The following is a 25,806-nucleotide window of genomic DNA, read 5'->3' on the forward strand; positions in this document are numbered from 1 at the left end:
ACTGAAAAGACATTTTGAAGTTAGGAACAGGATGTCTCAGTATTAGTTTTGAAGAGTTTATCAGATTTGCCCCCACTAACTTCAGTTAAAATATAATGGCTTTAGATGCATGGAGCTGCCCTAGAAGAAAGGAAAACATACAAGTGGGGTCAAAGCTTCAGCTGAGCCTGAGTTGTGACCGAGATTGGTATTATTGTACACTCTGAGCAATTTTTTTTCCTGTAAGCAAATCAGAATGCCTCAGTGGAGGACAGACCAGATCATACTGCAGGAAAACAATTATGTGCATAGAGTATTTCCAAGATAATATAACTTGTGCTATATCCTCAGCCAAAAACCATTCAGAAAATACAAAGTATGATCTGAATTTATTTCTGGAGAGCTATTTCCAGGTTCCTCAGGCATCAGCTTAACAATAAACAGCAGATTTGTTTGAACAACAAACTTGATTAGCATACAAATCTCCTTCCACATCACACACAGTGTTCAGATAGAGATTGCCACGTGAGAGGGTTTGATTCTGAATGCTTTCTTGGCTTAAAGCAAGAAAGCTTGGGTGTCCAAACTTTTGGCTTGCTTGGATCGCAATGAATGAACAGGAATTATCTTGGGCTGCATATAAATAGGTTGCTCCAAAATTAATGCCTCCTATTTATTTCCATGGAAACTACAACAAATACAAAGAGAACAATAGCACTATTTGACAGAGCAAACTCTCAGCTACCAAGTGCTGTTTTACTACACAGTCACCACCACTAGCTGTGCCTTTTCTCCAGCGATGAACAAGAGCCTGCATGCCACACATGTCAAAATTTGCACCAGCAGAGGTGACCCACTGTCACTGTTGCCATTATTGAGACACGCCACCCACCCTCAGTGTGCTCACATCCACCGTTTGGTCTCCATAAATGTTCAGCAAACGTTGATAAATGTCAATGGGTGCCATGTTTTCCTGAATGGAGGAATTCAATGGCATACTTTTGTTTCATACACATCACTATGTCCGACACCATTCTGTCAGACTGCTCCTCCACTGCCACCTGTTGCATGGTAAGAAAATGCAATGGAATATTGGCAGGAAGGTTCAACCTCTACAGTCGTACCACCAACATCCATCTCTAACATCATAGGCCAACATAATAAAACAGGAAGCATTACTTTTGGAGCAGCTTTCATGGATTAAAAGAACTTCTGGTAAGAGAGGTCTTACAAAAGTCTAATTAAGAGACATGATCAAATTTTAATTTGAGTTGAATGTCTGATGGCAACTTTATATGTTCCATTTGAAAATTTGAGAACAGAATCACAAATATACCAAAAAATTAATGATTTTTTTTTGCAATCTTGAAACCTATTCTCAAATTCTTTTATCAAAATGGAAAGCAAGGCTGCATGCATTTTCACTGTTCACAGGACTGCATTTATCCAATGTATCACGATGCATAAAATTATTTTCCATAATTTGAGTTAGCCCTAAGCTCCACCCTCCACATGGCTTGGATTCAGCCCAGACAGCATTAATAGGACACTGATGTTTGGTTGTTGCTGAGTGATGGGTGCATGACCAGGGCCGGGCCGCTCGGCGAGGAAGTGCTGCTGCCATGACAGCTAGGGGTGGGGCCATTTGTAGTATGGGCTGTGTCAGGCCGCATGCGGCCCGTGGGTTGGACATGCCCAGTTTAAAGAATATTGGTTTAGTTCTCACCACCATGTGAGTGAAAAACCACCATACGTAACTCCTAAATGATGGTTCAGTCACTATACAAATATAAAATATGAAAAGCAGAAGTATCCAGAAATTTGAATGCAAGGAAACCAAGAAAATGGAAGAAGGTGAGAGGAAGTGGTGAGAAGTGAAAAGATTTCTGAAATCATTTTCTGCTTTTCAAAATGCGAGGACGCTAGTCATTCCCATAAATATGGCCTTCCCTGTTGAAGACAGAAGAGATTATTTGCCTTTTTATTTATTTTTTTTACTGTAGTAAAAGAGTGTGTAAGTTACTATACCTAATGGATCATGAATTTCAATTGCTGGTGAAGGACCACTCAAGGACACTGTAACCTCTTTCAGACTTGGATCAAAAGGGATCTGCCAAGTATTTACAGCCATGGTCAAATGGTCTGTAGACAAGAGATGTACTTTGGAGGCTTGAACTGCTTCTTCAACCCATTTCAACACCTAGAAGAGAAAATAACGCATTACTTCGCTGAAATACTGTCAAATAGTATTTGTTATTGAAATATTTTCTGTTGAAATACTGTCTCTACTGTCTGTAGACAGTTAACATGGAATCTCTACAAGATCACTTCTTTCAGCAGTGATTTTATCATCTGACACCACATAGCAACCACATCCCCCTGAGAGGGCAGAGGACTTACCTAATACAAAGACTCACCGCATTAATTTCAATAAATATATTCTAAAGACAGTCACAAACATAATTTCCACTCATACCAGCAATATGCAATAGCTCAAGAATACAGAAAGAAGTAATAGCACAGCACTGAACTTGTAATACACAGCAAACAAAGCTCTTACACCATGGCAAAGGCATGCTTCAACTTCTACTGTTCAAATCAATAATCCATATACATAACATGACAAAACAGATCTGAAATAGATGGTCTGGAAACACAACAAGGACCAAAACTGTATTGTCTTGCCTCTACTGTTATAAATCCTGAAGTGAATATGCCTATTCAGGTATATTAAGGCAAATACATTTTCAAAAATATTAATACTTAAGAAGATATTACTGAAGCCAAGATCAACATGGTGTTGGAAGGAGTAAAGAAACAGACCTGGATATGCATGTATAGACACACTTACACTGTAGAATTACAGAGTAATTTTAAATGGGAATTAACAATATACATATGCGCATATTTCTGGTCACACACTATTAATTACCCGAAGCAAGAAGGAAAATTTCCTTATCTAGGTGTATTGAGCACTTGCCATCTATGGGCTTTGGATTTCTTCTCTAAAGCATCTGATATAAAGTATTGCTTGACAAAGAATTCAGGACAGGACAGAGAATAATGCTTCAGAAAGTTAATTCTTGTAACTAAATCTGAATCTGTGCCTTACAAAATTTTAATCCTTTAAAAATTATCAATCAAAAAATACCAAATGTAATAAAAAAAAAAAAGAAGTCAAAAGAGATCTACTCAAATAGTCATCAGGTTGGAAAAGACCTTAAAGATCATCAAGTCCAACCGTAACCTAACCACACTACTCTAACAACCCACCGCTAAATCACGTCCCTCAGCACCACATCCAAACAGTTTTTAAACACACTCAGGGATGGTGACTCAACCACCTCCCTGGGGAGCCTGTTCCACTGCTTAACAACCCTTTCTATAAAGAAGTTTTTCCCAATAAACAACCTAAACCTCCCCTGGCACAGCTTGAGGCCGCTTCCTCTTGTCCTGTCACCTGTCACCAGTGAGAAGAGACCAGCCCCGCTCTCACTGCCATCACCTTTCAGGTATTTGAAGAAAGCAACGTGGTCTCCCCCCAGTCTCCTCTTCCCCAGACTAAACAGCCTCAGTTCCTTCAGTCTCTCCTCATAGGGCATATTCTCCAAGCCTTTCACAAGTCTTGCTGCCCTTCTTTGGGCCTGCTTCAACTACAATAACTCTGAAATAGAGTGCTGTCAGTTCACCTAGCATGAGTAACAATCCAGGCTGAGAGAAATGCTAGTGGTGCCCAGTTTCTCTGAGCACACCAGGATAAAAAAAAAAATAACTATGCTACTCAACGTCTCTGCAGTAATGCTACCCAGGAGAGAAACACCTTCCCTATAATACCTAGTTGCTCTTCAGCAACTGTTTAGATGAGCTGTTGAATGCTGGAACAGTAACCACAAGGCTTCAAGAAGATCCAACTATTTTTACGTTTTACTTTTAGAAATCAGAAATGTAGGTCCAAAAATGCTTCCCAAAGTAGTTTCAGTCTGTTCAACTAACATTACACTAATGTGGCCATGCCTCCTTTTTTTGTGCTACGTATATGGGAAGGTTTCCAGTTAATTCCAGGATCTTAAGTTCATAGTGATGTTTTTAAACAAACTGTAAGATTTAACGAACCGACATGAATTTTCAGAAGAAAGGAATATTCCTGTCTGGCTTAAGTTTAAACTTGTTTCAAGTTAAGCAAAATACATCAAATCACAAGATAAAGCATCCTTGCAGATACTTGGACAATATGTAAATCATACTGGTATTTATACACAAAATTATTTCTTAAACTCAGAAGTGCTAATATTACATTCTTGAACATTTTGTCAAATGAGACTGCAACACAGACATGATGAGTCAAAAAAAAAAAAAAGATTCCTACATAAGTTCCCAAGACACATTTTTGGGGGGCTCCTCCTTATGATCGTTGCCTCCTCCCAAGTCCTGACAAGCCTTCCCCTGAGCAGGAACCACAGCAGTGGATATGGTGCAGATGGCAGCCCACCCATCTAGTGCTCCTGGACCAGTTCTGTCCCTAATACTTTTATTTGTAAAGAGTTAGAAGGTCAGACCTAAGTGAGCAGCTTAGCTCACTCTCACACATTAGCTTGTGAGAAAAGCTTCTCTATAACTAAATGAGTTTCCTATTAAAATCATTATTTCACAGTAAAAATAAACCAGAATTTGATTTCTCCCTAGTGCAGCTTTCCTAGGTGGGGCTTTCCCATTGGATTGCTCTGCAACATAATTCTGCTTGCTGGAATTAACCCCAAATTGCCTTTTGCCAGCAGTTCTCCCCTCCCCCCGTTCACCCCCCCCTTCCAAAAAACTTACCAATCATTTTGTACAAATTAATTTGTTTTTCCTTTTACAAACATAGCTACCTGTATTAGCAAACAGATGGAAAAACACCCACACAATTCTACCTAAGTCAATCTGAAAGCACTACAAAAGCTGAAAAACCATCTCTCCACATTATAAACCAACACAAGATGACTAGTCAAGTTTGCTCCAAACAAGTTCTGCAATTAATAAGAAGTGATTTAAGTTTGTTGGAATTACAGTGATAAAATTACGAATGGAGAACACGCATGATCCCAGTGATCCCAAAGCACTTTGTGAAACCTTGACTTATCTGTCACTGGGGTCATGCTGCAAGCCAGATCATTAAAGGATCTGGATTTAAAACAATTTCAAAGAGGGAGAAAACGTCTTAAAAGCCAACAAAACTCAATAGCATATAACTTCAGCAAAAGAATTTAAGAGAAGTCAGGTCCTTCCAGATTTGAAAGAAAAAGGCTGTGGGTTCTCCCTCCATCTCTCAGTCCTACATGATATTAATACTCCTTAGAGCAAATTTTGCTTTCATACAGCATATATCACTTCAAGCTACCACAGTACCACGTTACAGCTTATAAAAAAATGGGAGGAAAGTCGGAAGTCTCTCCAGTTGGAAATTCATCAGCGGCATGCAACTGTTTATTTCAAAACAAAACTCTAATCTAAACTAATACTATTATGAGCTCCAGATATCCCTTTCGGCAAAAGAGGAGTGCTGAACTATGAAAATGGTTCCAAAAGTTCTCTTTGTTTCAAAGGTAAATTAAATGAAACCTTGTAGCCAATCGCTGGAGACAAGAGTAACAATTATTATTTAATGATACCCAGCAGTTTAGCGTACTTTAAGAATAAAGAACTAGAAAATGTGTTTTGAATAAAGTGAAACGATTCCATTGCTCTTCTACTCCATTTTACTATCTGACACAAAAAAAAAAACAGTTTCAGTTAACCATCAAGTCAATTCAGGCAACATTATGCCACAAAATTCCACCAACAATTCAACTAGGATTGGGAGTAGAGGAGCCTGCCCATCAGCCCAGCTCTGCAGAGGTCCACTGCTGAAGAAAATGGTATACTTGCAACTGTGATGCTGCTCTGCTTATTTTAAGGAAAGTTGCCGGTCTTTGAACAGAAGAAACATGTCTGGCATGCTTCCATTTCAGCTGCTTCTGAGCCACCTTTCTACACACGACAGCCTGCCAGCACCTTCTATGTATGCTCTGCAAAAGACCAGCCATCAGCTATTTTGGGGTGTAGAAGGGAACCAACTTTTCAGCGTTTGGTTTTCCCATTGAGACAATCCAAGGCAGTGCCCACTGCACAAAGCCAGGCTGTTTTTGGCAAGCTGATCATGCATCTTACCAGAAATGGAAGCTAAGCCTCCCTGATAAAATCCACTAAACAGTTCATTAATACAGAATCAAATTCGATAAAAAGTCTAACCTAGAGAGCCCAAAATTGCCTGTCTTACTGAGTAATGCAAAAATACCGGGCCAGGAGTTAGCTTCTGCATTACTCTGTCAAAGTTCATTTGATCGAACTACCACCACGCAATGCCAGATGTCTGCATAAAAACAAAAATAAGTTTATATGTATTCACAAGACAACACATTTCAGAAGTTGTAAATCACAGGGTTGTATTCTGAATGTGATAGCTTACAGCATTTCCCAGCACATCTGGGAAAGTTTTATCATAAATTCACTTTAACAAAGTAAGAGAGAGATGACACATCTGAGACAAAACACATTGAACATACCACCATCATCGCACAATAAAAAAATAGTAGAAGACCATCAAAATACACATGACTAGATTCCTTAAGGAAGTCTCAACATAGAGAATTCACTACGTTTTCTGACAAAGAGAAAGGAATCACAGAAGATGACTTCTTCTCCATCTCTACCCTTTTTGCTCTTCTCCCTCTAGATTTCCATTTTATCCATGAATACTAGATTTCCATTTGTGTATCTGACAGACTGATAACATTTATCTTCTAGTTCTGATTGTCTATTAGTATTAACGATGCAAACTTATTTTTTTTTTTTATCTTTCTTATACACAAACTAGAAGGTTCCAGGGACCGTACATGGGTGGTAGTCATCCATGGATTGAACTCTATCCAGGTTACCACTAATGGGAGCTTGGTCTTTCTTCTTCCACTCCAACAGCTACATAGTCAGATAAGGACATGAATACATAGCATTAGTAGAGTTTTGAAAGAAGGACCTCCTACTTTTGTAGTTTTTATCATTTTTACATTAAAAAAAAAAAAAAAACAAAAAAACACAACACCTTAAAGTTCACATGTTCCTAGACTTCTAAAGCCTATGAAACAACAACTCTACAGTCCTCAGCAAAATAGGAAAAAGTCTCAGGCACACATTGCGCCAACTATGTCTGATATTAGGCATCTTGAAATGTATTTCCTTACATAAAAATAGATACATATATATAAAGTATTATTTTCAGATCCTGTAGTTCCTTCTCTCTAATTTTAGATTGATTAAGAATTCTGTCCTCATGTCTTTATTTATAGTTTGTGCAGTTGATTTGTGTAACTGCCAAACTCTCACTGCCTTAATCCTTCCATGCTTTTTTACCAAGAGATGAACAACAATACCTTTCTATCTCACAGAACTGTTATGGGAAAAGATACAGCAATGCTTATGAAGTCTTTGGATACAACAGTAAATCTTAGCTACAATTCCAGTTTATGAATTCTGTGTAGGCTGGCTGATGACCATGAGGCTACTCAGGAGTTCCCTCCGAGTGGAATTTGCCCATAAGTAACTTACATAAGTAACTTCTCCCCTGGGATGATGCAGTTTATGCTGTGCAACTGCCATTTCAGAAAAAAAAGAGCACAAACACCTTTGCTTCTAATCCAAATATATATCAGAATTGGAAGCTACTGAGAGTAGCTTAAATTCAGAACAGAACCTAACCTCAGTTTTTAAGCAAATGTTTTTGAGACTTTTTCAATTCCAAAAGTGAAAATGGAAGCCAAGAGAATGACCCAGCTGTCTTCACTCTTGCAGTAACTTGCTTGTGTAGTTCATTTTCTTCCTCCAAAGTTCAATAAGCAGTTCTGGGAGATCCATTTCCCAACCCTGTCATTCCAGTAAGGTTTGCAACACTGTTGTAACACTGGTTTTGAAGTAGATTTTTTTCCACTGGGACCATTACAGAAAGCCCTCAAAATAACTGCAACTTTTGCTGCTCTTCCAAAATCTGACTCGATGAATATTAACAGAGGGTGAAGGACAAATAGAAAAATAATTTTTAACACTTCTCCAAAGAATTTGCTCTTGCAACTTGCTTTGCTGTCATTTCTTGGAATACATACTGAAACCTGGAAAATATATGGAACATGGTCTCTATTCCCATTTGTTTATTCTTCGTCTCAAGAATATTTCTCTGACAGTCAAAAGCTACAAGATTCGAAGTTAACTGTTTCGTTGCTTAACTCTGTAGCTTCATATTTCCATCCAAAGTATTCTAATGCTTTTAAACGCATATGGAAAAATATGACCAAGACACCGCATGTCAAAATTATACAATGAAAATAAGAAGTTATACATATAACTATATGTAGGTTGCTCTGAAATTAATGCCTCCTATTTATTTCCATGGAAACTACAACAAATACAAAGAGAACAATAACACTATTTGACAGAGCAAACTCTCAGCTACCAAGTGCTGTTTTACTACACAGTCACCACCACTAGCTGTGCCTTTTCTCCAGCCATGAACAAGAGCCTGCATGCCACACATGTCAAAATTTGCACCAGCAGAGGTGACCCACTGTCACTGTTGCCATTATTGAGACGCATTACTCACTCCCTTATTGTACTTACATCCACTGCTTGGTCTTCCTAAATATTCATCAAGTGTTGATGAATGTTGATGGGTGCCATTTCTTCTGCATGGAGGAATTCAGTGACATACTTTTGTTTTATACACTTCTGTGCCAGACACCACTCTGCCAGACTGCCCTTCTGCTGCCATCTGTCACATGGCAAGGACATGTAAAGCAATACTGGAAGATTCAACCTCTACTGCTATCCCACTAATATCTGCATCTGATGTTGTGAGTCAACATCATAAAGGAAGCATTACATTTAGAGTAGACTTGTGGATTAAAAAAAAGAAGAAGAACATTACCAAAAAAAGTTTATTAATGCTGAATCTCAAGCATTTCAAAAATAGGAACCGCAGGAATTAAGTCTGCCTGTTTTCAACTGTCATTAAGACATCCTCTTTTCAGTTGTAAGGGCAGTGACAGCCCTGACATACAGGATCACACTATTTTTTCCAGAGAATCCAAGTTCCACATAGTACAGAGAAAAAACAGCAGTAATCACTTTTTCTTCCCTTGCTTGGCACTTACTGTACAATCTCTATATCCAGAGCAGAAGCATACTCTCCCACTGAGCTGCCTCTGCCACAAAACTATTCCTTCTTTTCCTACAATAGGGCATGCTGACTGCTTGGAGGGAGGGAGAAGGTTGCAAGCAACAGGGCTATGCAAGCAGCCTTAACGGTACACAGTAGTTTTGAGCTTTTCACCTTGTCACCTTCACATTATTCTTTTCAAGCAGTGGAGGGGCCTTTTACTGTTTTAAAAAAGTGAAACAAAACACTGTTTTCACATGTAGCATTATCTAAACGTTCCCTAGTTCAGACCCACTAACCTGAGCTACACAGGTCTAACTCCTAGTTTTCTATACTCAGTGAGGACTAACAGCGAAAAGAAATAGGATGCTCTCCAGTGGGCTTTTGAGACTTCTATTCACAGCAAAGAACTCAGTGTGAAGAATACTGGGTCCCATGCCAGATCCATGCGAACCTATAGGCAGGATCCTTCTGTGCCTTCCCTGCAAAAATGACTCTTTTTGCATCATTTCTTTTAACATGTTCTGTTACTGGCCTGACCCTAACTCCATCTTCTGTTCCCTTCTTACCTCCTCTTATTCACATCATCACTTACCTTCACTCACTCAAATTCCAAAATTTTTCTTTACATTTATTTTTTAATCTAGTCTTATTCCCCTTGCAGGTCACTCAATAACATCCTCCTTTACACCAGGGTCAATATAATGCCTCCAGTCATTTTCAGTCATGTTCAGGTCTCCCAGTGTTCCAAAACTGTGTATGAAATACTCACTTCTACTTATTTTTAAAAACCATTAAGAAAGCTATATTTTTAAGCAGCCTAGGAAAAAATTTTTGAGGGGTGAGAAGGTGGGATAATATTTAGAACTTAGGTTAGAGTGAGAAAAATCAAGCAAATGTTTCAATACTAAAAGAAATAAGGAACTCCTCCAGCTCACCCTTTTGTGAACTCCTGGTTTTAGCCATACTGTTCACTCATATTTGTCATACACATTAATGAGCCACATTTACCTCAAACAAATCAAGATGACCTGAAGGCATGATTGGAATAACCAAGGACTAATTCATCTTCTCTGTTTTTAAGCTGAACCAAATTTACACTCTGCTGATCATCACCATTCATTTTAATACCAGTTCTGGCACTGCTACAAACCTTTGGGCATCCGAATTATTTCCAGGAATTTCCTTTCTTAACCCTCTCATAATAGAGATCTGTAACATAACTTGGTGTAACATAACTTCAGTTCAAATCAAAACTAATGTTGTCTGGAAATAAACTAATAAAACTGGATGTGGGTATAAAAATCTAGAATCTGTTCTTAATGACAGTATTTAACTCATATTTAATGAGGATGCTCAACACATTTTAATTTGGAGCATTTTGTACTCTCCAACCTTAATTTGCAGTCATGGAACATCACTGCAGCCAAGGAAATCCCAGCCTAATGAAACGTCTTTCAAGATTGGGATTTCAGTGCTTTGATAAAAGGGCATAATAATCTTCCCAAGACAGAGGAAAAATGAGAATACTGGTGTTCTTTTAGATGAAAGGACTTCCCTAACACAATAGGATAAATATCTGAAAACCAGGGACCAGTTTGAAAACTCTAAACTGAAGAGTACTTACTTAATTTGTAGTTAAGTACAGTAGTATTCACAAATTTTTAATAGAAGTAGAACTTATAACTCAACATTTGAATATTAAATCTTTCTCTTTTAGGAACTGTGAAGCACTTTTCCTCCCATACGGACCTCGAATCATGTAACTCACCAAATTTTACCACGTATGATAATATTTACTTGGACTCATACTATTAGAAACTTGTAATGTTTTTTGTTTTTGAGCACAGAGTTACATCTGGAGACGATGATACATCTGATATTCCATACTAAGGAAAAATCTAGAAGAATTTTAGGTAATAAAACCACAACTTGTATTTCAGACATTGAGAGTGTTCAAATAAATCTAATGCACAGAAATCATGCCACATTTTTCAAAATATGACCTTCCTTTCATAGTGTTAGAAGACCTTAATTCAGCAAATAATAGAGCACCTAAGTGGAGCTATCCATATATCTCATGCTGGACTGAAGCCAACACAACTTAGCCAACTGACCATAATTGTAACCAAGAAAACTGTAGTATTTAAAATCATAAAATCTTTTTTCAGAAATGAAAAAAAAAAAAAGGCAAAATGATTTTTGCACTTCGAGTATTGTGTCCAGTTTTGGGCCCCTCACTGCAAGAAAGACATTGAGGCCCTGGAGCGTGTTCAGAAGAGGGTAACGAAGCTGGTGAGGGGTCTGGAGCACAGGCCTTATGAGGAGCGGCTGAGGGAGCTGGGATTGTTCAGTCTGGAGAAGAGGAGGCTCAGAGGTAACTTCATCACTCTCTATCACTACCTGAAGGGAGGTTGTAGTGAGCTGGGGGCTGGGCTCTTCTCTCTTGTAACTAGTGACAGGTCAAGGAGGAATGGCCTCAAGTTGCGCCAGGGGAGATTTAGGCTGGATGTTAGGAAATACTACTTCTCTGAAAGAGTCATCAGGCGTTGGAATGGGCTGCCCAGGGATGTGGTTGAGTCACTGTCCCTGGAGGTGTTCAAGAAACGTTTAGATGTTGTGTTGAGAGACATGTCTTAGTGGGGTTATTGGTGGTAGGTAGATGGCTGGAGTGGATGATCTTGTAGGTCTTTCCAACCTAGCTAATTCTATGATTCTATGATTTCTTATTCTTCTCGATTACACAAGCACTGGATAAGTATCAAGCACTGTTTTGTTGTGTTTCCTTGTAGCTAGTTAGTAATATTGCTTCATTCTGCACATAATGCACAAAGGGCAAGGATGAGTGCAACAGTCTGTAACTACACACCAAAAATAGCTTTGTTTGTTTTTTTGGGGGAGTAGAATGATCAAAAATGTCTAACAAAATTAGACACTGGTTTGGCAGGGTATTCACAGTGATTTGTAGTTCTTCCTAATCTACAGTTTAGCATTAGTTGTCTCCAGACCCAAAACAGTGACTACATTTTACATTTATGAACTTCATTTTTCCCACATCATTGACTACTCAGGTAAAAAGGAGAGCAAGTTCAGTGTCTGCTGAATCCTGCCTGAGGTATATGCTATAAACAGCTGATGCAGATTACTATTATATTTCCTGCTCTTTTGCATCCGTACATTGGGGAATATGTTCCTTGAAAAGTAATATTGCTGATCCAAAGTCTGCAGCTAAGGCTTTATGTGGGATGGCAGACTTTTGGTAAACTCATTTTCATGATCCCTTATCACAGATGAAGTTCTACGTAAGGTCACTAAGGTTACTTTGTAGTATATATATTACTTTATATATATATATATATTAAAAAAATAATGTAATACAATTTGTTCAGCAGTTATGGTGTAGGACTTTGAGAAGCGTTGTAAAGTTTTACCAAAGGGATCACTATGACCACTGGAAGGAGATGCAATTATACAGTGCAGTACACTCCTCCACCTGTGTCTATCCCAAGAAATAAAAGCCCTGCAAGAATAGAACCTACTGATATCACCACTCACTGATATCAACCCCTGGCTCTTATGCGTAGCTTCAAGATGAGTAGCATTTTCTTTATGAAGGGATTTTATGGAGTCTTCTGAGAGAAGTTTTACCCTTCTTACTCAAAAATTGCAAAATGCAGCTCAGAAATTGCACTGTCCCAACAGTCAATTTCTTTTCTCTAACTTTTCCCCTAATTTGAGAAGGACTAATCCTTGGGGAAGGTCCTCCTTTTGATCACTTTCACATCATTGCCTGTACCTTATTACATCCCCAGTAAGAACTTCAATCTCGCTAAGCAACAACAGCAGAAAACTGCAGTGCATCTCCAATGTTTGTCACTGTCAAAGTTTTAGAAATGAAGGAACAAAATATTTTATTTAAAGATCTCATCCAGCTATTGCATATATGATTTACAATGTATAAAAAATTCCAGCTCACTAAATAACTAAAATATGTTTTAATCTCTCTCCAAATTATTTTCTCATGGACTGTTGTAATTTCAATTCTATCTAAGAACCACTGAAATTTTCAAAGAAAACATTCATTCAAGGCTGAGGGTCAGCAATCACAAGGAAGACTCGAAATTATCATTTGTCAGCAGAGCTGACACGATTACAGTTACTTTGTGAGCAATGCAAGCCTACTAGTTTATTTGTTCAGAAGCAAGCCTTATGTGAGGAATGTTTATGTCCTGGCTTTCTAGCAGTCCTTTGCCTGCTAACAAAGTATTCATTTAAAGTTGATATTGCATTCTCATTCAGAATGGTAAAGTTGCTGGGCTGACTACTCACACAACACAAACCAGCTCCCTGTATTTAAGCCTCTCTTCCTGGCAGCCTTCCAACACACATAGAGGAAACCTAGTGAAGGTCTGCTTAAATATGGCAGTTCACACTTCCCAACATAAATAGAAGTCACAGAATGAATCCTGATATAGCAGAAGCGAAAAGAGAGAAGAGAAATATTGAACAAAGCTCATACACCAATGCAAGAACATCTAGAATTTCCCCTTTATCACTCTAGCCCACAAATGGCCATTTAAAGATTTAAACCTGTTAATCCTGTTGTATATAGCAGAATTTGGAAAATTTACCTCATTAACTTGCTTTTTGTCTAAGTGAAAAACTTGACCAGAGCTCGTTGAGGCAATTTCTTCATAGACTTTGTAACCAATATGATCCCTGTCATCGCAGTCTCCAGTTAGCACAAATACTACCTGCATTAAAAAACCAACAAACAAACAAAAAAAAAAACAACACAAAACATCCAAGTCATTTGGGACACAGTGCAAACTATTGCATGAAAACATTTTAAAGCTAGCATGAAGGCCTGACAGCAGAAGTGCATAACTTGGCATGGGTTCGTATTACTTTTCAATGAAGAAAAGAACAATCAAGAATCATTTTGTAAGTGACACTCATCTACCAGCAATTGGACATCCCTGAAAACTTGTCTCAGAACAACATAAGAACATCCACATAACCAATATGCTGACCAAGTGTATATTCAAGCTTCATTTGCACTATTTAATCTACAACATTAAAAATAAATGTTTCTTCAAGTTTTTATTTATCAGATCAGATATCTCTATTTAAAAAAATAAAGTTCCTAGAATGGCATAATTCCTTTTGTAAAAACAAATTTCTCTGACCTTTGCATAGTGGAATTTTACCCTTTGGGATGGAGAAAACATGGAATTACTAAAGACATAAACAAACTCAGAATGTATATCCCCCATGTACCTGTGATTGCTTCTGTTGAATGAGCTGAAGTACTTCATGGGTAAGTCTATAGTCTTTGGATCGTGCATCAGTAAATACATAGATGAAAGAACCAGGAAGAGAGATTTCTAGAGCGATCTTAATTGCCCCAATGCTCATCTCTGGACAGTCTCCTCCACCCTGTTTACAATTAGAAGAAAGAAAAGAAAGCTTTCTAAGGAAAAGAACATACCAACTAAAGTATTTTCTCTTGGAACATTCGAGACAGACACTTTATCATCTTCTGTTCTTTTATTCACTTTTTTTTTTCCCCCGAAGTATTGTATGTTTTCTGCAAAGTGTCACAAACTCACACTGGAGCAACATCTAGAAGAATTACCCAGGAAACTGAAGTCAGAGGACAAAACTGTAGTTGGCTCTGAAAATGGCCGGTGTCATGGTCACCCTTATCTCTCCTGGGAGAGATGTGTCAGTTAGCTCCAGCTCCTGCGCCAGCTCCGTGTCTTTACTTGCATGTTCCCTTACTGTCTGACAATGCAATGGCCCCGGCAACAAGCAGCACTCACAGGAAGTCACAGCCACAGATGGAAGTGACCTCAGCCATGCAGGACTGCTCTCCAGGAGGGTACTTGGCTGCCAGCACAGCAAGGACTTGCCCTGGACTTCCCACGGTGGGGCAGGCAACGCGAGGAGCTCAGCAGAGGGCACAGGGGATGTGTTTCCCAGCGACCTGTGCTGATACACAGATAGCTGCACAGCTGGAGATTTTTCAGACCATGCACTTAGATAAAGGGCTTCCAATTATGACTTTATTTAACATTATAGAAAGAGAAATTGACCTCTTCAGAAATTAAGAATTAATTTTTTTCACTTACATAAAAATCCATTTCACATTATGAAGATAGAACTTTCCAAACAGCTGAACAGGAACTGTAAAACCCAGTTCTGTGAGCAGCAACAGATCTCTGCATTTTCAAGATTACGATTAAAGAAATAACTTTTATATTTAATCAACACGCCTTCACACATACTTACACACAAAACTCCACAGGCTGAGAAGGAAGAAGAAAAAAGATAATGCAATTGTTGCATCTGTTTTTCAGTCCTTCAGGGCAATCCGAAACTGTTTCGAGGTTAAACATTCACACATCAGGGAAAAAAAGGCCCTGACTCCCACAGTCCCTCAGTCCTCCAGAACTTCAGCTGACCCCAACCAAATCTTCGTATCAGTAACAACTTTTCAACTCTCTCTAACTCTGATCCAAATTCAAAACAAGAGTATCTCAAAGTTCTCATCTACGTCAAAGGGAGTTACTTGGCTACTTCTATACGTAGTCTTACTTCAATGGAAAAAGTAAGTAGTAGACTGTGGAGTGCATGAAACTCAAGAGATAATGCTCCAACAACATTTTTGATGTGTCTGAACTTCATCTTGGCAATGCGTGTACAATTGTAAGGGACAAAACAATATACCCCAACTGATTTTGTGCTCAGCTCTGGTGAGGCTGCACCTTGAGTACTGTGTTCAGTTTTGGGCTCCTCACTACAAGAAAGACAATGAGGTCCTGGAGCATGTCCAGAGAAGGGCAACGAAACTGATGAGGGATCTGGAGCACAGGTCTTAGGGGGAACGGCTAAGGGAGTGGAGGAGCTCCCTTATAGCTGTGTACAACCCCCTGAAAGGAGGTTGTGGTGAGGTGGGGGTTGGCCTCTTCTCCCCCATAACTAGCAATAGGACTAGAGGAATGGCCTCAAGTTATGCCAGGGGAGATTCAGGTTGGATGTTAGGAAATACTACTTCTCCGGAAGAGTGATCAGGTGCTGGAACAAGCTGCCCAGGGAGGTGTTCGGAGTCACCATTCCTGGAGGTGATCAAGAAATGTTTAGATGTTGTACTGAGGGCCATGGTTTAGTGGGGAAATATTGATGGTAGGTGTATGGTTGGACTAGACGATCTTGTAGGTCTTTTCCAACCTCGGTGATTCTATGATTCTAATATTTTTTAACTTCTGCAACACAAACTTCAGCAAAAGAAACTCCCACTTAACACTTTAATTTGTAGGCAAAGTCAAGATAATAGCTAATTTCCACAACCACCTTCTAAGTATATCTCTATTCCCACTTCTAGTCCACAACATTATTTTTTCATGTAACTTTCTGAGTGTTTTATATGGCATCTGCTTTGTACATCTCATAGGAAAAACACTGCCAAGTTAAATGGTTATTCTGAGAACAAGCATGAACATTTTATTTTCATAATATAGAAGTTCTCAAAAGGCAGCTAGATAGAACTACTAAACAAAAATGTATCACGTTTTTTTTGAAGAAAAATGTTTTGTGCCTTTCTTTCCAAATTCCAATAAAGTATGATTACCTTGTGAAGTTTTCTGGAAAACAGATGACTAAAGTTTAATTTTCCACTCAATCTGGACAGGCATGCAGAAATTTAGGTTGTTAGCTCAGCTCATCTGTACTATTCCACTTCTTGGGTCTGAATGCAACACTGATATAACTATTTAAATGACACTTTAAAATGGTAATGTTAGTATCTAACTTAAAAGCATTATCAACAAGTCTTAGTGAAGACTGGTTTGAGTGAGTAATTTGTTATTTGTATACTCAGGAGTACTCAAATAAGTACTCTCTAATGCTATCTCCAAACACTCCAATTGTTCTGTACCCAGAATATTTTTGTTGCAAAGATCTGCATTTGTCCTGGTGCCCAAGAAGTTGTTTTGCAGGATTCTAGACAGCATATTTCTATCTAAGATGCTTCATACATACAGAAGACTCCTTCAAATAATTTAACTTCATCTTAATTTTAGCTTTGTTCATTAATGAGAATATTTGTTCTACAACTTCTACCAAAAAGAATTTATCTCAAAACTTCCACTACTTTCACATTCTTTTCACTGCCTTTCTAGGAAAAATACCCATAATTAATTTTATTGAAATGTTCACATTTTCTAGAAGAACTGCTGCACAATATCCCATCAGTCCTTATCCAGCCTCTTTAATTTTTTATTTTGGCCCTTCACCAATATAATGAATTATAGTAAATCAGTCTTAATTCAGCTGAACAAGCACATCTTCAGAACAATTATGAAATATGCAGTCATTGAGGATTAAAGAAAAATATTAAGTTCATTAGATAGTGACTTTTAAACAACTTGTTAGCAAATGAAGAATTTTAAATTCCCAAAAGTTTCATCTGGTTCATATCCATTTTCAAAACAGTTAAAATTATTTTCCGGTGTAGCTAAAGATGGGAATGATTTTTAATTTCCCTATAAAAGAGAAAAAAGCACAATGGCTGGCATTTTCTCCCTCCTTGAAAATTTACTGTTGTTTCCTCAGAATTTCAATCTTTCTCACAATTTTTAAATTATTAATTCTACCCTAACTAGCACCACTGGCTTCCAAACAGTTTTAAGCCATTTAAACCATCAAACCATTTGCTCATTTCTAAAACATTGTCCTTAAAGGCAGAAGCCTGTCCAGCAGTATTATCTCAGACAATGCTTGACTGAAGAAGAACAACAACATGATTTTCAGTAAAGCTAACTCTACTCCAATACTTCTCTTTCCTTCCAGCACCTGAACTAGATCTCGTTTGCATCTCATTCTCACACCAAAAATCAAGGGAGACATACTATGCTGGTTCAAAATCCATCACTTACCTCCTTACACCAGGGTACCTGAGTCAGCCTGCTACTTTTGAATCATTAGGTGCTTCTAACAGGTCAATGAAGGAAGTGCCTATGTCACACCTGACAGGTCTTAAGAGTCCTTTTGTACATGAAGTAGTTAGTTAGAGCTAAGGGAATAACTTACAGGAAACAGTAAAACAGTTCATAAAAGTGTCTGTGAACAAGTGGCAGAACTAATAAAATTCAAAATAAATATTATCATTAACTAGTCTTTATTGTGTTATTTATCAATGAGCAAAGTACCCATACAATGACGTAAACTAAGACAAAGTAATTAACTATAATCATAAACTCAGATAAGCAGAGAACAGGAAAATGATAGTTTGTGCACTTATATCCACATGAAGCATTACAGCAGAAACACTAACAAGAGAGGAATGATTATAGGGTGGAAATAGGCCCTGTTGCTAGAACTACACAGAGGATGAACAAGTCACTCACCTGAACATAAAGCTCCCTGAGTTCAAACTGAAATTTCTTGGGATCTGTGGTTATCGTCACTGGACCAATTTCTGGGATGGAAAAAAAAAAATGGAAAATATGTAATATGAGGAAGACACAAAGCAATCAAGAGAATTTCAGCTGAAGAGATCATGATTTTTCAGACTGATGAAATCTAAAATAAACAAACATTCCAGAGTATTAAAAACAGAAAGAAGGACTCAAGAAAATATTCAGCACTAACATCTATGGTTCGAAACCTAGTGACTCCAACGTCATTCCAGCATTACCAGCTTCTGAGTGTCATAAGCATTTATAGGCACCTAACATGTTCTGTGTTGTTTCTTTCACACACATTTTACTTATATCCATCACTACACTGCTCACACTAATTCAAAGGGAACAAAAGCCCCAAAAGTGGCTACACCAGAAAATAATGTATTTTACCTACACAATTGTTTCTAGAAAATGTGAATTAGTATCAAATGTGATTGTAACTATCTGCTTTTCCTGAGGCTGCTGTTTCTTGACAGTTTATCTCAATCTAACTTGGCGCTCATGTACTTCATTCTTCACCTGCTCTGAGCACACACTGCTGCTGCCACTGGCACAAGGACAGGGCATTCATTGAGCTGGGTCAGGGTGTTGAGCCAAGCATGAACAAATAAACAAATCAGACAGAAAAAGGAAAAAAAAATTGAACTGATTTCTGCTGTTTTAGTGCTCCAAGCCACCTCTTCAAGAGATCAGCTGAGTACCAGCATACAATTATGCAGCTGTGATGAAAGAGAAGCATGAAACTGCTGTAGTGCCAATTTAACTCAGCTGTAGCTCACATGGAAGTGCTGCCTCAGCAGACCATGTTGTGCTTTCCAAGCTCTGTAAAAGTCAGCATGTACTCATCATTCATATAATCTAGACATTTTCCTTTTTTAAACAGCCCAAAGTTTTATTTCATTGGAGTTTCAGCAACACCCATCACTAAATCTTCTATAATCACACATGGGTTTGCTTGGGGGTTGTACTTGTGAAAGCCCTTGCTGAACATAGGCTTTTAATTTGCTTAAAAGTCACCAAAAAGATGACAAAAAAGCTTTCCTAGAATACAAAAGCATCCTGATGGTTTCTTGTAGGGTTTTGATATGAGCCATTTTCTTGTGAATGTTATTTACTAACCAAGCTGAAATGCCTTGCTGTCACCAGACGAGTCATTGTAAGGTCTTCCCACAGCATGCACTCTGCCATTCCCTGCTCAGGCTGGTACCATCCTCCTTGGGTGTTTCTTAGAGCATATGCCTGTAACAAAGCTGTCTCCAAAGTGTTCTGCTTAAAAATCTATCCCTGCCAGACATTATTCTAAAGCACAGAACAGAATGGGTTTTATACATACAGTAAAACCACAAGCTCCATTACTCCCCATCAGTGTAAGGATTACATTTTTCAATTCTAGAGCAGCAAATCCATTGGAAAGGCTTTCTTTCCCCGTAATATATAGATATGAAAAGTAACAGTACTTAAGCTAAGCTAAAACAGCACATCCACCACAGATGGATGAGCTGTGCCTTTCTCCCCAGGCAGCAGGGCGTGGATGCCAAGTGCAGCCCCTGCCAGCAGGCCATGGGATCACGCTCAGGCGCTGGCTGCCCTCTGCTGTGAGCTCAGTGACCAGCACAGCCTGGGAACAGCATCCAACCACAGCTCAGGATGGGGCCTCAGGAGCACGAGGCTGCAAAGGGATGCCAGAATGAGTGGTGTCACTGAGAGCTGCCAGAACTGAGAACCCAGCAGAGCGCCAATTGCTCCAACAGGCTCTGTGGCTGTGGGCAAACCAGCCCCTCAGAGCCAGCTCTCCTCTGACAGATGTCAGGAATACCTCTGACTTCAAGCAAACTGCTAGTGTTTCAGGCAAAACAACAGCTGCAGTCTGACACCAGGCAAACCAGTTACTATCTGCAGAAGGCATCTGGGCTGCTGCCCCCTCTCCTGGCCATATGTTCTGATCACACAGTCAGAGGAAGGCCACTCAGTAATCTTCACTCATAACTTAGGAGGGTACCAGTCAAGGTATGAACCATAACGTCACTAGCTCTCACCATCCAAATGCCTGTAACTTGGACCAAAAGCCCAGCATCAGCTGTTTCTCAACCACCATCATCCTGCCATTGAGTGTATGTGACCGACTTGGCCAAAAGGGCTCCAAGAGCCTCTCAGTTTTCTCCTCACTTTGCTACACTCCAAGCATATATCCTCAAAGACTGTCTTCTCAGCACAGGTAAAGACAGGCCTTCAAAGTGCTCAGAACAGGCAAGAGTGAGAAGACAGCTACAGGTGCTTTCATTTCATGAGCCAACCAGGAACCATTTCCAGAAAGGACTTCAAAAGTGAATCACAGAATTCAATTATAGAATTGCTCAGGTTGGAAAGGACCTTCAAGATCATCAAGTCCAACCGCAACCTAACCACACTACTCTAACAACCCACCACTAAACCACGTCCCCGAGCACCACATCCAAACGGTTTTTAAACACATTCAGGGATGGTGACTCAACCACCTCCCTGGGGAGCCTGTTCCAGTGCTTAACAACAGTAAAGAAGTTTTTCCCGATACCCAACCCAAACCTCCCCTGGCTCAACTTGAGGCCATTTCCCCTTGTCCTGTCACCTGTCACCAGTAAGAAGAGACCAGCCCCACTCTCACTGCAATCACCTTTCAGGTATTTGAGAGCAATGAGGTCTCCCCCCAGTCTCCTCTTCCCCACACTAAACAGCCCCAGTTCCTTCAGTCTCTCCTCATAGGACATATTCTCCAAGCATGAATGGTAAGTACTCTCATATAGCACCATGAAAACTCTTAGAGAAAGTGAAACAAGCAATACAGCAAGATCTCTGGCAACTATAATGTCCAAATCAAGGTACAGCTGTCAGTCCTGGTACAGCTCTGAAGAGTGAACGAACAGAAGCAATGTGATTGAGACCTGACTGCTGAACTACAGTTGTGTGAAAGAATGACAGATCACAACGGAGAATTCTCCTAGCACCCCAAAGATGCTAGCCATGCAGGAGAAGTAGGTCGGCAGAGTTGCTGAAGGAATTTAAGGCATTTAAAAGCAATCATCCCCCATGGCGCAAGTTCTCCTTGTGTAAGTACTTTTGCCCTAAAAATATTGAAAAGCTTTGTGGAATTAAATTAAAACATGAAAGAAACATAGTATTCTATATTAACTTGCTATAACTGCTATAGACACAAAAAAGATGAATGTATCGGCATTTGGAACAGTTCTTAATGTTTGTGTGAAAGCACAACTTTGTTCTGTGCATCATCCTGGTGGATGAGAAGCTGGACATGACCCAGAAGTGTTCACTTGCAGCCCGGAAGGCCAACTATATCCTGGGCCGCATTAAAAAAGGGGTGGCCAGCAGGGAAAGGGAGGGGGATTGTCTCCCTCTACTCAGCTCTTGTGAGGCCCCATCTGCAGTACTGCATCCAGGCCTGGGGGCCCCAGCACAAGAAGGATGCAGAGCTCTTGGAACGGGTCCAGAGGAGGCCACCAAGATGATCAGAGGGCTGGAGAACCTCTGAAGAAAGGTTGAGGGAACTGGGCTTGCTTAGCTTGGAGAGGAGAAGGCTTCCGGGAGACCTCACTGTGGCCTTCCAGTACTTGAAGGGACCGTACAAACAGGAGGGGGATATATGGTTTGATAGTGATAGGACAAGGAGGAATGGTTTTAAACTACAACACAGAAGATTTAGGTTAGATATTAGGAGGAAGTTTTTCACGCAGAGGGTGGTGATGCACTGGAACAGGTTGCCCAGGGAGGTTGTGGATGACCCATCCCTGGAGGCATTCAAGGCCAGGCTGGATGTGGCTCTGGGCAGCCTGGTCTAGTGGTTGGCAACCCTGCCCTCGGCAGGGGCTTGAAACTAGATGATCTTTGAGGTCCTTTTCAACCCAGGTCATTCTATGAGCAGCAAGCTCCTTGGGAAAGCCACAAACTACCTAGCGTGACACATATTCACTCATAATTATTGCAAAGGCTGTTTGCAAGTTTGGCAGTCCCTTAATCCTGACCACGTAACACATCTGTACTAAATATCTGTTTTAAATGAATATATTAGGAAAATCTAGTGGAGGAATACGGGAGCCATTTACCTACTTCTATCAATTCAGAACACTGAATTTGTTTGTTCTGGAAGGAAAACAACAACTCTAGTACTTAGTAGCAGAAGGAATTTCAGCACAGATGCCAAATCGTGTGGAGTTCTTTCACTCATAAAAACCCTTTGTCTAATTCAGAGCAAGGACATCTCTCTGATATATCCAGAATTAAGAACATCTAAACAAACACCAAAACCAAGCAAAGACAGAACCCCACACCTCTGGATGCCTTCTAAAAAAGGAATAAACTTCAGATCTAGTACCCTATGAACTGGGGTGGGGAAGTACAACAGCAAAAAAGGCCCTGATCTTTAATACCCAATGCAATTACAACAGCCTAATTCTTGTCTGGCTACACAGCACAGTGTTATCCCAATTCTAACTAGTTTGCTGGTATAATGTCAGTCATGTAGATGGTAAAATCTTGCATCTTTGCACTGGAGTGAAAGTGTAGCCCTCTGCAGCCTACAACTGTACAGGTCAAAGGAGAGTCTGAGACCTCATTATAGATAGCTGTCACATAACTCAGATATTCAGTACTACTGAATTCACTCTAGGTCTACATACTCTCCTGGTCTGGTCTCAGCCTCATAGTCTCTCGTTCAAAAGCTCTGGGGTAAGATTTGACAACAAACAGCATGCAGTGTGCAATGAACAGAATATGAAAAAAATGTGGGAGGAGATCACACACAGGGCATAGTTAGCATATATTCAACTCATGGGTATGGGAGAACTTCAGTACTTCCCATCCTGTTTCTCCATTCAAGTGATGCTTCTTAGTTGTATCAGTTTTGATAGTTTTTAGATCAGAAGACTAATATAGGTTTCGAATACACACACATATACACCTCCCATACATAAATACACACCGTTATTTTTGCATCGGATCAATCTCCCAGTCTTGTTTCCTGCACAGACTCTCAAACATTTGATCCACAAGTTAAAGATGACAAAGGATTGGGAATGATCGCCTTGGACAGCTATGATGCCTAAACCAGGACTAATGCTCAAAAAAACTGAACTGCAATTATTTCTTAAAAACTGTTTTCAAACAGTGCTGTGCATTAAGTTTTATCTGAAGAAAGAAAATGACCTGTTCTGCCAAACTTCCTTTTCTGCATCCAATCAATTGTAAAGCTCTGCCTGTAATTCTTCTGAAAGCCTTTATGAGTTACTGCTTGCCAAGGATAACAAAAATAATGATCGAGTTACTCATAATAAGCCCCCAGCCAGCTGGCTGCCCTCGGGGCATATAAGCAGAAACCCATAACTTCTGAATAGCAAATTGGCTACTACGCGTCAGGACTTCACCCAGCAGCAGACTGCTCATGAGCTGCCATCAGAGGTCACAGAATCACAGATTCGTAGGAGTTGGAAAGGACCTCTGAAGATCATCTAGTCCACCCACCCAGTGTTCCACTGCGATGCATCTTCTCTTTTCCAACGCTGCAGTGACATGTCAAGAGGGCAACTTAAGAAAAGAAATGCTTCGAATTGCAGTCTCTCAAATTATAGTGAACATTTTTCTCTCTCAAACAGCTGACTTAGAAGAAGTCTTAAACATTAATTAAAATGCTCATTCAGTTTTAACCAGCTACGAATTTCCATGGTAGATCACTAAATCCAAGCAGCTGATTGAAAATGTAAGTTAAGCATTGTTAAATACCCTCAAGAGGGAATTAAAAAAACTTGGCTCCTTCAGGTTTCTTTCCAGTTACGTCCCCCTGTGCCTCCATTCTTTTTAGCTTTCAGGCTCTAACTGGGTATAATCATATTCATGTTTAAAAAGTCTAAGAATTGCAGTGAACAACTTTTACCAGATTCTTAACCAGGCAAAAAAGAAGCCAAACCACCAGCAACCTCACATTGGTTCCCTAAATGCAGTCACCTGGCCGCCTTTTTTTTTCTAATTAGTTTTTCATCCTCCTGAATTAAGACTACTAACTTTAACATGCGACTTCAACTTCAGAAGACTACTGACTGAAAGAAGACTGTTCGCACATGGAGCTTTTTTTTGCTTCCCTTGGATAATCAAACAAAAGACAGGCAGACAGTCCATGCATACTGTGAGACACTGACAAGCAGTCTGACACAGCGAAGCATTACTGCAGCTTTATCCTCACCTCACCGATGAAGTCAGTATTCACCCTTGCACATCTTACTCTTCACCATCAGCCTTGGTGCCGTGGCAAAAGTATGGATGAAACCTAGAGACCAAAGATCCAGGAGAGGTTTTGCTAAAAAATGTGCACTAAGTGGCATGCGTGCATTAGTATTTTCCATTCTAACAACACCTAAGAGCTCTGTGGGTGTTTCGTTGCTCTTGGTTTTGGGGTGTATTTTTGTTGTTGCATTTATTTTGTGTTTTTTTTTTTTAAAGGAAAATAACAATGAGACAAAAGACACTAGAAAGACACAAAAAGACACTAGAATCATAGGATCATAGAATTAGCTAGGTTGGAAAGACCTACAAGATCATCCACTCCAGCCATCTACCTACCACCAATAACCCCACTAAGACATGTCTCTCAACACTGTATCTAAATGTTTCTTGAACACCTCCAGGGACAGTGACTCAACCACATCCCTGGGCAGCCCATTCCAGCGCCTGACCACTCTTTCAGAGAAGTAGTATTTCCTAACATCCAGCCTAAATCTCCCCTGGCGCAACTTGAGGCCATTCCTCCTTGTCCTGTCACTAGTTACAAGAGAGAAGAGCCCAACCCCCAGCTCACTACAACCTCCCTTCAGGTAGTGATAGAGAGCGATGAAGTTACCTCTGAGCCTCTTCTTCTCCAGACTGAACAATCCCAGCTCCCTCAGCCGCTCCTCATAAGGCCTGTGCTCCAGACCCCTCACCAGCTTCGTTGCCCTCCTCTGAACACGCTCCAGGGCCTCAGTGTCTTTCTTGCAGTGAGGGGCCCAAAACTGGACACAGTACTCGAGGTGGGGCCTCACTAGGGCTGAGTACAGAGGGACAATCACCTCTCTACTCTTGCTGGCAACACTATTTCTGATACAAGTCAGGCTGCCATTGGCC

General features: G+C 39.8%; 1 protein-coding gene across 4 annotated transcripts in view; it reads right to left on the reverse strand.

Moving 5' to 3' along the window:
- Positions 1 to 25,806, reverse strand: part of HMCN1 (hemicentin 1) — a 194,535-nt gene that overhangs the window by 143,734 nt on the left and 24,995 nt on the right. For 3 of the 4 annotated variants that reach the window (XM_021403998.1, XM_021403997.1, XM_021403999.1), the window contains exons 2-5: positions 18,610 to 18,680; positions 14,480 to 14,638; positions 13,831 to 13,953; positions 2,008 to 2,179 (exon numbers count right to left, since the gene is read on the reverse strand). In XM_021403998.1, coding sequence (XP_021259673.1) covers positions 2,008 to 2,179; positions 13,831 to 13,953; positions 14,480 to 14,638; positions 18,610 to 18,680 — 525 coding nt within the window. Of the gene's footprint in view, positions 1 to 2,007; positions 2,180 to 13,830; positions 13,954 to 14,479; positions 14,639 to 18,609; positions 18,681 to 18,853; positions 18,930 to 25,806 lie in introns of those variants that run through there. The other variant, XM_021404000.1, reaches the window with a different exon arrangement.

This window comes from Numida meleagris, chromosome 7 (assembly GCF_002078875.1).
Source record: "Numida meleagris isolate 19003 breed g44 Domestic line chromosome 7, NumMel1.0, whole genome shotgun sequence".
Lineage (NCBI taxonomy): Eukaryota > Metazoa > Chordata > Aves > Galliformes > Numididae > Numida > Numida meleagris.